A 13,641-nucleotide genomic window follows, 5' to 3' on the forward strand; every position below is an offset into this window, starting at 1 on the left:
GAGTAAATTCAAACATAGAGATGGCAAGCTGGAGCCCACTGCCTTGCCCTGAGCCTCTCCCTAAGTTCCTTCCTGGAGGATCATGTCTCCTGTGCAATATCCCACCAAACAGTGAAGAACAGCCCATGAACATGAGATCGGGTTTTACAAAAGCTTTAATAGTGAAACGTTTGCCAGTGCAAGAGTCAGATGTGAATGAAGGCAGAGCAGGACTTGGTTATCTGGGATGCTGCCAGGGTGGGTGGCAGACTTGGCACTGGCAGAGAGCTGCAATGGCACGTTCCTGCTCCCAGTCCTGCTCTGAGTTAGTGAAGGAAGAACCAGAAACCTCAGCAAAGTGCAGAATGCACAAGGCACAGGAGAGCACACAGTGCATGAGAATGGCAGCTACCAGCCTCCTTGGAAAGCTCCTGGATTTGAGCATTTGCTCTTGCTGGTGTTTGGCATAGAGCAACTGCCAGAGTCCTGCTGGCTGTACAAGGCAGGCTCTGCCTATGGAGATCACAGGTCTCTCCAGGGTATGCAGCAAGGCAGAATTTAGCCCTTTAATACAGAGCATGTAGGCACAAAGAATAGGAGAATCTAGACCAGTTTCCATGCAGCCTAGTGTCAGTGTTGGCTTCATTTCTGATCACAGTCACAGTAGGTGATACCTATGGTCTTGCCCTGAGACTCAAATTTTCACTGCCAAATGCATACCCAAGGTATTGCTGGAATCCAGGGGCTACCCAAGCAGGACCTTGTTCAAATCCTTGTTGTCAGTCTAAGTGATTTGGTCAGCAGGGTAAGCTCTTCTTCCCAACCAGGTGCAATTGCTCCATAAGGAATTGTCTCATGCAAGAGCTCAGTAGGCTTGAGGAAGGTATGGTAAGGACATGGTGAGCAGCTACAACCCCTGCTGCCCTGCCTGCTGCCAGAGGGAAGGAGGACAGTATATGTCTGTGGGCTTTGCAATCACACCTCTGGTGCCCTGGAGACATCTGCCAAGGCTCCTAGCTGAAGCCTGTGCCAAACAAGGTGATGGTGCACAAACAACATCAGGGAAAGGTCCAAATGTAAAGCTTTTCCCAAAATGCTCAAAATTATAGCAGTGTTAAGAGACAAAGGCACTTTAAAGGCAATTATGGCAATCTTTAGGTCACTCTCAGCTCTCATGTTGCAGCACAGGTACAACACACTTTGAGTTCTGATGCCCTGAACACAGAAGGTAGAAGAGGATCACCAGGGCTGAGGCTCTGCTCCCTGTGCCAGTGCCAGGATCATCCCATTCCAGCACTGCTGCCCATCAGCCAGGGTGGCAGGAGCTACCTGAGGGCCCCTGGCCACCTTCTACAGGAGGCAGCAAGGTATCCTCACCAGTCCAGGCCCTCCTTCTGCACCGGGAGCCTCGTGCTCTTCTGGCTGTAGAACTGGGCGTACCAGCGCCGGTGCTTCTGGATGCTGGAGTCCTCTCTGACCAGCAGTGGCTTGGGCAGGTACTGCTTGTTATTCCAGATTGTTATATCCCTTTCAAACTGGGGGGAGAAAGATGGCATCATTCAGAGGGGGAAACTGAAGCCGCTGTTTCATGTGAGTTACTGGCACAGTAGGTTTGGTTTTGAGCCTTTCTCCCAGATGGCTGGTGTGGGACCACACATGCTATTTGTAACCTGTCACACTACAGCTCTGTCTGCAGTCAGGAGATCTATAGCCCATTGTAGCTCCCAAACAAGAAGCCACTTTCAGCTTAGGCAGCTTTTGTCATAGGAGATACTGGAAAAGAAATGGACGTTGTGTAAGCAGGAGCTGCTTCACCTGAGATTTTTTATAAGCTCCAGTCAACCAGGGCTTCTGGTTAAGCATCTGTACCTTAAACTCTGCTCAGACACACAGGCAGTAAGATTATGGAGTTTTTCCTCTGGGAAGAGGTCTCTGTAGAACTGAGTGCTGCTCAGTCTCATTTGTAAGCAAAGTATTAAGCCAGCATTTATACAATATGAACTAAAACAGCTCAGTTTGATTTGAGGTAGGTTTTTGGCATCTGAAAATCAACTTTTGTCTATTTTTACTGTAGTGCCAGTGAAACTCTCTCTGGTCAGATCAAACTGTTTCCAATCTTTAACCCCTGAGGGAAGGAAAGGACATGAACTCTTCTGACTATCTGACCTGAACTTGGCCCAACTGGGATTCTGAACTGGAGACCTCCAGGGGGACCTTTGAGCACTTCTATGAATCCCTGTGGTAAGCACCTGGCAAATCTCTGTCAGGAGCTGCAAGAGTTGCCAGATCTCCTGACAATTTAACAACAGGAGGATTCACTGGCACAGTTTTCACCAAAGGATATAGGATGAGGTCTTAAAGCACCAGCCTGGGATGCAGTTACCAGTTCCCTCAAAGACTTCCTGCAGTCTGGGAGAGGTGGCCTAATCCTTTTGCCCTGGTTCCCCATCCACAGGCCAGGGATAGCACCTCTCTGACACCATCAACGGATGACCCACTGCAGGGACCCTCTTTCCTAAACCTTCAGTGTAGCTCTTTGGGCTACTAAAACTGAAAGAACATGCCAAACATGGGAAGGATCTTGCCCACAAGTGCTTTGCTCCCACATCTGAGCTCACATTGGCAGCAGCTCTTCCTTCTCTCTACCAGGCTCCAGGGGAAAACCTTTGGCTGCTGTTCTTCAGAGGCCTTACCTGTATGCACTCTGCTCTCAGGATGAATTTGGGGATAATGGCTGGAATGTTCTTCTGGTAGTAGATTTTGTGGACAACACTCTGCAGGAGAGGCTCCAGGGGAGTCACTGTCTGCAGGATGATCCCATGGCCCAGGAAAGCGTGTTCAAAGAAGAGGAAAACCAGCCCTGGTCCCACCTGCAGAGCAACAGAGCAGCCTCAGGGAACAGTCCCATGTGGTCCAGCAACTCCCAAAGCCTCAACTCTGCTTGAGATGACTCCTAGACTGTGTTCAAGTTCCCATTCATTCTGTCTCTCTTAGTCAGGCAGTAGGCAGAAAGTCAAGCTCCCCCTCAGGGATGTGAATCACAGTTTGCCAACTGTTAATGCTCCCCAGGCCAGGGGCAACCCAGTGGAGCCACACAGCCCATGTTGGCCTGGGGTATTCACAGATGTGGCAGGGCTGGAGGGCTTTGCTGTGGGCCCATGGGAGTTCATGGGGGGTTACATTGCCTTATTGGTCCCAAAAGGTTTAAAATCTAATCTTCTAGGAAATGCTTCCAAATTTTCACTTGGTCTTGTTGTTCATCACTGAGTTCCCTTCAGGTCATGAACAGCCTTACTGGAATTGCTGACACCAGTCCTGGGCTCTGCTCTCAGTAGCACCAACTGCAATACAACATAGAGGTAACACAACATCCCTGCTCCTGTTCTGGCTTTCTGCTTTGCAGCTACAACAGTCACATTGGGTTTTAGCTGAAATCAGGTTCAGCCTTTTTCCTTTGTGCTGTCTCAATACCAGTGTGTAGTTTTGGCCCATGTGTCTGCTGCACTTGATAGGAAAGGCTACACCAGGCAGGATGGGCAGAGACTCAGACTTTTGGGTGACAAAGCCCTTCAGCTGGCAGTGCTGCTGGGACATACCTGCCTGGCTGAAACAGTCAAATCCATCAGGGAGACACGCAGCCCGAAAACAGTCGCGCTGTGCTGAAGCAGCATCCGGGAGCAATGGCCATTGGGCTCTGGCTCTGGCTGCCATTCAGCCTGGAGGGGTGGAGAAGAACTGGCTCAGTCCAAGAGAGTACAGACTGTGGAGAAGTAGCTGCAAGTTGGTGAAGACCATCTAGAGATGAGCACAGATAAGGGAGTGCAGCTAAACCCCTCAGAGACACAGAGACTGGACTGTGGCAGAGGTGGTGAGGTGGGACTGATGCTTTGAGGGGACTTGGTGACCTAAGCCACCTCCTCACAGCTAAGAGGGGAGCTAGGGTCTTACCTTCCAGATGTGCTTCATAAAATTCCACAGCTTGGACCTTGTGTATCTCAGATCAGACCCGCCTAGAATAGCTGGTCCATGGAGAAAAGCCAAGTGAGCCGTGTCAGCCGCGTTCTCGGGGATTTCCTGCCAGTGGGGAACAATTTGCCCTTGGAAAGAGCTGACTTGGCTGTGAGCTGCTTGGACTTCACAGCAGCATTGCCAAAGCAGCAGCACAGCCACAGTCCAGCCCAGCAAGTCAGTCTGGATGCAGCAGAGATGCTCACAAGTATATGACACAGCAAGAGGCAACCAAGTGACTGGAGGAAAGGGCCTCAGCACAGGCTGACTGACCTGGGCCCAGTCCTTAGTGAGTGTATAGGAATAATTTAAACATGAAGCTCAGAAAATTCAGCATTAATTTTAGGCTCAAAGAAGCCCATGTTAACTTCTGCAGCTGCACAAGCTGGGACTCCAAATAAGTCCTTCCTTGGACCCTGTAATAACTGTAAGGAACAAGCATTTCTGTGTTTGTTACAGCAGTTAAAAGTCAAAGCAAATGAACAGCTTCCTTTTAAGTACTCAGGACATCTGTTCTCTACTCAAGAAGCTCACTATCCGTGTTTGGGGGAGCACATGCCATATTCTCAGTATACTCACAGGGCTGAGCTCTGCCAGCAGCAGTGATGCCACTGAGCACAGGTTAATTGGGAGGAGGATGTCCCTGAACTGGACTAATAAGAGAGGATTCAGGTGTGGATGTACCCCATGGAGGGACTGGGCTTCCTACCTGGATATGTGCATCAACCAAGTGCTCTGTCTGACCACGGAACACCCACTCTTTGCTGGTGATCTCACGCTGCTCAGGCACTGCCCATGTTGGCCCAAGCCCTTCGCAGTGGTACCACAGCAGCAGCATCCCATTCACCTCACAGGACGGCCAAGTCCGGACCCTGGCAAAATCTGGCACTGCAGAGGACAAAGAGGAATCAGTTAAAAGTGGCATCTCCAGGGATGACACTGACACTAAGGGTCACCTCGTTCTGAAGCACAGCTCAGACATCATCTTTATGGGAGACATTCACATGGCACAGACTCTCGTGACACCTCAGCTGAAGAAGGCCAACAGCTTCTGAAGATCACAGAACAGAGTTTGCTTAAAGCCCTTTCATTTCAGCTGGGTGGTTTGTGGAAGATTTTTAAGGAAGAAATCTGGAAATCTTAAGCCTCTTCCACTACTCTGAAAACTGTTCAAATAAGTGAATGTCTGCTGCATCAATGCTCTTCAAGTTCCAATGAGCTAAAGGAAGATGCTTTCAGTTATAGATGTGCAGAGAGTAAAAGCCATCTCAGCCCCTCGAGCTCAAGTCATTCTGTCACAATACTACAGTATCCTGTTGCTTTGGGAATGCATCTGCACTCTTTCCAGTGACATTTTGGCCTTTATGTTTACCCAGTTGTCAGAAAGTGGAGCTTCTACTGGACTGGAAAGCTTTTGCCTTTTTTTTTCTCCTAATTTTCAAATAAGCACAGAGTATAGAGCTTCCTTGATATGCAGCCTTGTACAGTCACTTGGGAGGTGGAATAAGCAAGATAATGTTTCTCTTTCAGTCAGTGAACATCAGAAGGGGCAGGAGGAGGCCATCACTGCCCTTTCTGATTGATAAAAATCCAGTGCTTTGGGTGGGATGCATCTTATTACATTTCAAAGAGGGTTTCATCTGCTCTCACACAGATACAGAGTCACAGAATTGTTGAGGTTAGAAAAGACCTTTAAGATCATCAAGTCCAACCATCAGCCAGTACTGCCATGGCCACCACTAACCCATGTGTCTCAGCCACAGCTACATAGCTTTGGAATCTCCCGAGGGATGAAGACTCCACCACCTATGGCCAGAAACTTTGCTTCCAGCTTGGTTTTCCTTTTATTTCAGACTGACTTTTCTCCTTGTCCCAGGCTAAATGGTGATGAACTCAGGTCAGAGGGTAATTATGGTATTTTGATGACATTCTACAGTGAGTTTAGTACTTTGTCTTCCTTTAGGAGAAAAGGTGAATCTACACCCAGTAGATGAAAAGTCTTTATGCCTTTTTGAGAGGGAACAGAAAACTGACAGCAAGAGCAGCAACACAAGATACAGGCACAGTGGATTTGGATGAGGACTCGATCTTAAAGGTCTTTTCCAACCTAAATGACTTTATGCTAATGTGACAGCTCTAAGCACTGACAAGGTGTAAGCTGTCACTGCAGACTACTGAATTTTCTGAACCCCAGTAGCTTCTCAAGATCCATCCCTGCTGGTGCAATGGATGATGCAGAGTTTAAAATCTTTTATATCCTACTTGCTGAATGCAGGAGATGTAGGACCATCAAAGCCAAGAAGGATGGATTTTTAATTAAATTAAAGTCCCAGTTGTCATCTAACATAGAAAAGGGGCATTGGAACATTATGAACATGAACAACCAACCCAGGAGGAAAATTAGGGTGCTGCATGAGATAGGTGAGCAGGATGGAGAGTGAGTTATGATAGAGTCCCATTTTCCTTAATGAAGTAGCTTTTAATGAAGACACACACAGCACTACCATTTCTGGGGCTGCTTTCTGTGGGTCTGGGGGATGTTCACCTTTGTCTGCATAGGGGATGCTGATGCATTTCCCATCTTCTCCTCGGAACCGCCAGCCGTGGAACGGGCACTCGATGCAACTGCCCACCACGCGCCCGCCAGCAGCCAGGTTGGCCCCGAGGTGTGGGCAGTAGGCATCGACCACGTAGGCTTGGCCATCCCGGGTGCGAAAGGCAGCCAGCTGTTCTCCTGCACAAACACAAGATTCTCGGGTTGTAAAGAGCAACATCGCCACGCGAGGAGGGGTCGGGGGTGGGGGATATCAGGCGAGTCACACCTCGCTTGGCCGCTTCTGCCAGCTTTAGCCAACGCTGCAGGTGGCTGCGGTGACAAGCCAGGTAGAAACAGCCTGTACAAAGTTAACACCGCTGGTTGTCTTTCCTTCCTAGTGAAGTTCAGCGGCCGGACAGAAATAAGGCTGCTGTTGAGAAGTTGTTTAACCAGGAGATGGCAGCAGACAGCTGGCAGAGCCCGGTCCGGCGCAGGAGATAGCGCAAAGGGGGAAATGCAGCTGTAGCAAATGCCCAGGGCTTGGTGGTCGTGAGTTCACTGCCCGGGTTTCAAAGCCATCGCAAAGCAATGAGGAGATGCGTCTCATCCCGTGTTTCGCAAACAGCAGGTTGGCATCCTGCAGACAGGCTGCTGCTCAGTGTCCAGAGAGGCTGCTGTAGCACAGAAACATCCACACTCAAGGGCACTGTCTTGCTCCACACGGGGAGGGGAGCAATTTCTCCTGGTAAACTCTTACAGCTTTGACCCTCAGCCCTGGTTTTTGAGCTCTCAGAGCCTGTTTCAGATGCAGGATAAAAGGTGCCTTCACAAAAATGTTTAAAGACTTAGGATGCACCCCCCCTGCTAAAGGAGAGATACACAGAGAAAAGTGATAGCTGCATTTAAAGAGAACTCTGTTGCCATCCCTTTGCCTGAAAGGTGTAGACCAGAGCTCATGCATTTCAGGAGTCTCTGAGAACAGCAGCTGGAAGGAGAAGCCCTTCAACTGTTTGAACTCTAGGAGCCATCTAAACTGCCTTCCTTGGGCAGGGACAGCTGGGTGCTGCAAGCCAGAGCACTGATACCTCCTCATCACTGCTTTTCTCCATCACTGGGCCTGATTCTTTGTGCTTCCTGAAGCAGTGCAAGGGTTTTCCCTACTGGGATCCATCCCTTATCAGTTCATGGACTGCCCTTCTCCTCCTCACCCCTAGGGTAGCACCACATTAGCTGAGCAAGGAACTATTAAAGTGGAGAGACAGTCCCTGTGCTATAGCCATAGCTACAGCACTCAAGTGTGCAAGGCAACCACAGCTGAATGACTGACCACAGTATCATCTGAGTAAATGCTCTTCCTGGACAGACCAAATAGGTACCAGGTGCTTTCCCAGTCTGGAACAGAGCTGTGCTAAGGGTGCTGTGGCATCACAGACCTACCACCACTCACATCCCTGCCAGAGGAGAGGGACTGCTCATCGATGCCCTGGCTGGAAAGCAAAGCTAGACCTTCTCCAGTGTCCTCTCAGGTCTTGTCCTGGTTGGAAGGGGACACAGCTGGTTTGGGAGCTCAGGAACACTTGGAGGCTGTCCATATAGATGAGGCCAGGTCCTCTCTTCCATGCTGTGCCTCAGCTTATGTGTATGTGTATTCATATTTGATCAGCTTGTGAAATCTGATTGTTACAGTGGTTGCTGTAACTTAAAGCTCAACCAGTGAGAGAAGACCAAACTAAACTTTGGGAGCCAGGTTCTTTGTGTTTTCCCAGACAGCCACACTGATGGCAGGTAACACAGTCTGAGCTTTCCCATCCAAAACCACTTTTCTTATTTGAAGTTTCATGATCTGGGATAAGAAAAGGAAACCCTGCCAACTTTCCCAACCTTTGAGTCTAGGAAGGATTAACTCTGATATCTGGCAGAAATGAGTCGTACTCTGGTGCCTGGAGATCCCTCCTCACCAGGACACCTGGCTCTGTTGCAAGTCCCAACAGTCTTTCTGGAAAGCTCTCACACATCTGCTGACAGCAGCCACAAGGGAGTGGAGGCACCAGAGGTGCAGGTTCTTCCCCTAACCCCAGATAACAGGGATTCATTTTGAAACACGAGCATTTTCTTCTCTAACCTGCCTCTCTACCTGAACTGGGGTCCAGGGCAAAAGGAAGAAGGCAGGAAAAGGGTTTCTGCATGTTGTTGGAGGTGTTGCAGATTCACCAGGAGCAGCAGCAGTGTAGAAACAGAGGAACAACACTGGATGAGTCAGATCAGAGCACTTGGAGCCTGGGCAAGATCCCAGCCACATGCCCCAAGGAGCAGCCTTGCAGCCTGCTGTTCTGCCCACCACAATTTTAAGATGGTTTTACTCCAAGAAGGTGTTACCTAGAGGTAACACCTTCATACAGGCAGCCTGGAGCTCTTCTGCCTTGGAGATCTCAAGTAATGCCCATAGCCATACCCCTACTGGGCTGCCCATAAACCTCACCCAGGACTCCTGAGCTAGTGCTGCTTTTACCTCCAGCCTTTGCACTCTGGAGCCAGCTGATCAGAGTAGAGTAGCAGCTGATCTTTGCTCTGGCTTGTGCATCAAATCTCATGTCTCTCCACAGGGGATGACAGTATATTAGAGCATTAAAAACCTCTAAGAACAGCCACAAACTGATGGTCACTTATTAAATTTGCCTGTTTCTTTTATGGAAATCAAAGAGCAATTGCAGCAAGGATAGCACATGGGACACAAAGAGTCCCAAGTCCATTGTGCAGTTCTGGGTACCTGGCTGGGAGGCCTCATCCCAGCCTCCCAGGACACAGTGAGCTGCAAGCAGCAATACCTGGGAGGACAGCCAAGGCACTGAGATGTTCCAGCATCCCAGCAAAGAGCTCAGGCAAAGGAGGAACCCTGTATCATGGTGTCTCAAGTGCCTCAGCAGAGATACACAATGCTAATGCAAACACTCAGGCGGTGACAGCCTTGGTACTCATGTGTGGGGTGCTGCTATGCTCCTCCTGGAGGGATGCCCAGGCAGTATCATCCCAGTGCCACAGCAGAGACCTCAGGCAGGGGTGCCCTGCCAGGGATGCCCTGCACACTAGCAAAGAGCCTGGGCTGGGACAATGCAGTGCCTCAGCACGGGTGCTGGTTTGAATACACCAGAACACCCAGGCTGGGGTGCTCCAGTGCCCTGGTGAGGATGTCTGGTAAAGATGCCTGGGCAGCGCTGTCCTCGTGTCCCAGCAGGAGCACCTGGGCTGGGATGCCCCGTTTCCCTGCCAGGGGTGTTACCCGGTGCCCCATCAGGGATGCCTGGGCAGGGCTGTCCTGCTGACCCCACGGGGATCCCGTCGGGGGTGTGCCAGTGCCCTAGAACTCGCCTCGGCAGCGGTGCCCAGGCAGGCGGGGATGCCCCGGTGCCGTGCCCGGGCAGCGACGCCCCGCGCCGCGGCCGCATCCCGAGCCCGTCCCGCCGGGCCGCACTCACCGAGCAGGGCGATGCCGAGGGTCGCGCCGCGGGGCAGCTGCGCCGAGTCCATCAGGCGGTACCAGCCGTTGGGGTAGGGCGGCGGCGGGGCCCCGGCGCGGCGGGCGCGGCGGGCTCGGCCGGCAGCCTGCCGGGGGCTCAGCCCGGGGGCCGGCACGTAGCCCACCTGCCCGCGGCCTCGCCGCAGCGCCAGCGGCCTGGAGCAGCCCAGCAGCACGAGGAAGAGGAGGATGCAGAAGAGCAGCAGCCCGCAGCCCGGCGCCGCGCCGCACCAGCCGCACCACGCGCTCGCCATCGCGCACCCGCCGCCGCCGCCGCCGCCTCTTATAGCGCGGCCGGCTCCGCCCCGGGAGAGGCGCCGGGGGCTGGGGGCTGCGATCCCACGCGGGACCCCCTCCCGGGGCATCCTCGGCTGCCTCCCGGGCTGCGGCGGGGGAATCGCCCCAGCTCGGCACCGGTGGGGGCTGCGAACCGGAGCAGCAGCGGCCCCGGGGCTGTGCGGAGGGGGGCGGGGGACGAGGAGGGGCCGGAGGAGCCGGGTTTGTTTCGTCCGGCAACGGGGAGGCGAAGTGAGGGAGGTCGGTCTGCAGCCTGCTGCGAGCTAGGGGTGCCGGAGTGGGGGCAGCCGGGCTCTACTCCAAGACTTGCAGCAAAGAGGCAACGAGCACAATATGCAACAAAGGGAGCTCTACTTGCACAGAAGGAGAAACAATGCCTCCTTGAAAGAGTGGTCTTCAATCTGGAAGATATATTAATTAGATAGATAAATACCCCACCACCCTCCTGAGCTGAGAAAGAGGGAGCCGAGTGTTTGGGCTGGCCTTGTTATCAGAAACCTGGCAGGACCCTGACCTTAAGTTCAAGAGCAGCTCAGGGAGGTGTCAGCACAGAAAAAAGGGGTAACATGGGACCTGGATCTCCTCGGTGCAGAGAAGATAAATAAGGGCAAAGCCAAAGCTGGGCTCTCTGAGCATGCCAACTGGCTGGAAGGGTGATGCAGAGAAGTAAAGCTTACTTTAGTCCAAAGAATTGCACAGGTCCAAGAGGTAACCATAGAAAAGTCACCTGTAGTTGTAGTCAATAGTTTCTAGGAGAAGCAGCAACTCAAAATACTCACCATGGCACCGAGTAATTGAAAAGGGAAAAGTGCAGAAATGGAGCATCCAGCTGAGTCAAAAGGAGCATCTAAAAGGGGGAATTCACACAGGGTGAATTGCTTGAAGACCTCACATGAAAGATTCAAGTAAATATATATATCACTTCTTGGAAACCTGTACTGGGAGAAGAACACTGGGGTGGTTCCATAGGACACTGAACAGAACAGCTGGAAGTAAACAGAGGTCCCTCAGAGAGGGAGAAGCTGAGTCCTGCCTGCACAGGGAAAGATGGAGAGCAGCAAGTCTGGCAAGTGAGGGATTGAGTCAAAATAAGGCAATTTTGAAAGGGATTTTCAAGAGTGGCTTAGTAAGTGGCTTAATACATGATAAATAGCATCCATTGCACAAATCCAGAGGCATGATGGGTGGTTCAGGGACTAGCAGATCAATGAGTCTCAGTACAGTGCTGGGCAAATCCATTAGGCCCTGCAATGAGGGGCTGAGAAATGCAGGAATAAACATGCTGTGTCAGGGATGAGCCCAACGCCCTGTTTGCACAGAGAAGTCACATCTCAGAAACAAAGCCGAGGAGTCAACAGAGCTGAACAAGTTCACACTTTGTTCACTTGGCTTTTCAAGACACTTCCTTTAGGATATGTTGCCAAAGGTCTTTAAATAATCCTGAAATAACAAGGGGAACCTCTCTGCTTCTGTAATTGGAGAGAAAAGAGGAACCAAGGAAAAGGAATAGATGCTACAAGGGAGAGCAGTACACGTTTATTTCCAGATCATAGTATCATCTTGATTAAGATGATTCCAAATTATTCACTATGGCAAAACATAAAGTTAACTGTGAAGTCCTGCAAAAGAAACCTGACAAATCTGCTGGTGGTTGGTGGGTGAACAGCAACGTTTGCCAGTGAAATGTTATGCACATGCTGAAGACCTATAGGAGAGTGTTAGCTGTTGACCAGCACTCAGAAAGAGATCTGAGCATTACTGGGCTTGGGCTGTGAATACATCTGCTCAACTGGTCCACACTGCTCAGAAGGAAAAAAAAACACCTGCACATATTTAGTGTACTGCAAGGTGTGTGTATGGTGGCCAACTCACCTGGCATGGAGTAAACCTAGAGGTGGGTAGGTTAGAGGCAGGAAGGAGGCAAGTGATCAGAAGCCAGGAGTAGCCTGAAAAGAGCAGACCTAAATGAGAAAGTGACTTTACCCATCCATTACTAGCCATTGAACTGGCTTTGTCTCAGTCTGACATTTTCCTTTTAAACTCATATTTGACCGCTTTTCCAGCTTAGAAGGAATTTATGAGTGGGCAGAAGTTGGTCAATCAGGAGAGAAAACAAAAGGACAAATGGGAGACAAGAGGGTCCCCAAGGTGTTGCTAAATAAACCCAGCAGCAATAGCTACTGCCACAACAAAGAGGGGCTCCAAGAACTTGCTGACCAGAGACTTTATTAACACTCACACCCTTTGCTCTGCTCAGTTTCCCCAGATATCTTAAACATCTCTCTTCCAAGTCATGTTACAGGTTCAAGGAGGAGGGCCAGAGCACCCACAGCATCTTGGGTGAGACACACAGGGTGCACCTCCACCACCACTGATGAAGCATCAAGTGTTACTCAGCACACATCTGGTGCCTCTGCTTCCTCAGGCATGGGTTCAGGCAGAGAACAGAAGTGAAACAGCTCCTGATGTATGAAGGCTGCACAGAAGCCCTGGACATTAGAGACTGAGTGCAAGAAGCATTTACAAACTGACATGATGGGCCCAGGACAGAGAACTGGGAGTTCCTGAGTGAGGTGATGACAGAAGCACCCAGGAACGGGTTGAGTAACGCAGGACCTCCATTCACACACAGGGCATGTGCCTCTGGCTCAAGTCCTGCTGCCTTCTGGGATTCCTGGCTCAGAGGTGCTGGGGATGGGCAGGACTGGGATGAAGTACACCCCATGTGAGAGGGGAAACCCAAGTTCAATGCAGAGATGTCCTCCTAATTAACTTCTCAGGCAATGCTGGGCAATGACCTGCATGGGACCATTCCAAGGCATCTGGGAAAAAGAAGAGGAGGATGTTAGGATGTTAGTCCAAGCAGCAGTAAATGTTTCTGTTAATTATGTAAACAGAGGATAATTAAGTATAGGTGAGGTAACTGTGGCTCTGGAGGCTATTATCTCTGTATTTGTTTTTAAGATATACTGAGAGTCTTTTGAGTGGTACATAGCAACCTTAGCTCCAGCAAAGCATTTGTTTGGGGTTCAAGGTAGTGCCTATGGTTTCAGATGCTGAACACTTTTCTCTGTGTAGCAAACACCAATTCCAAACACTCCTGAGTTTGCTAACCACTGAAATGCTTCTCTCCCCAGGTCTGGCACAGACAGGAGCAGTGATTGTGGTAGAGAAGATTCATCTACTTCAAGAGGTTGAGAACTCTATAAAAAAAAAGCAAGTAAAGGAGAAATGTGGTGTTCAGCTAATGTTAGAAACCCTTAGACTGGTTGGGGCTTTCTGGCACATCTCTGCATGAGATCAGAGA

General features: G+C 50.6%; 1 protein-coding gene across 1 annotated transcript; it reads right to left on the reverse strand.

The window, feature by feature from the left end:
• Window positions 1-1,352: 1,352 nt before the first annotated feature.
• On the reverse strand, window positions 1,353-10,291 carry LOC104549732 (cholesterol 7-desaturase nvd). The gene is made up of 7 exons (XM_062011968.1): window positions 9,997-10,291; window positions 6,533-6,721; window positions 4,697-4,875; window positions 3,928-4,053; window positions 3,576-3,695; window positions 2,673-2,849; window positions 1,353-1,514 (listed from the first exon to the last, which is right to left on the reverse strand). The coding sequence occupies exons 1-7, from the start codon at window positions 10,289-10,291 to the stop codon at window positions 1,353-1,355; spliced, it is 1,248 nt and encodes a 415-aa protein (XP_061867952.1).
• Between the last annotated feature and the right edge of the window lie 3,350 nt (window positions 10,292-13,641).

Source organism: Colius striatus, chromosome 19 (assembly GCF_028858725.1).
Source record: "Colius striatus isolate bColStr4 chromosome 19, bColStr4.1.hap1, whole genome shotgun sequence".
Taxonomy (NCBI): domain Eukaryota; kingdom Metazoa; phylum Chordata; class Aves; order Coliiformes; family Coliidae; genus Colius; species Colius striatus.

Excerpts from the sequence above, each read along its gene's own strand:
- LOC104549732 (XM_062011968.1), bottom strand. The coding sequence starts at position 10,291 with ATGGCGAGCGCGTGGTGCGGCTGGTGCGGCGCGGCGCCGGGCTGCGGG. Across the intron at positions 4,876-6,532 it reads CATCCCCTATGCAGACAAAG|TGCCAGATTTTGCCAGGGTC; the intron begins GTGAACATCCCC and ends TGTCCTCTGCAG. Across the intron at positions 1,515-2,672 it reads TGAGAGCAGAGTGCATACAG|TTTGAAAGGGATATAACAAT; the intron begins GTAAGGCCTCTG and ends TTCTCCCCCCAG.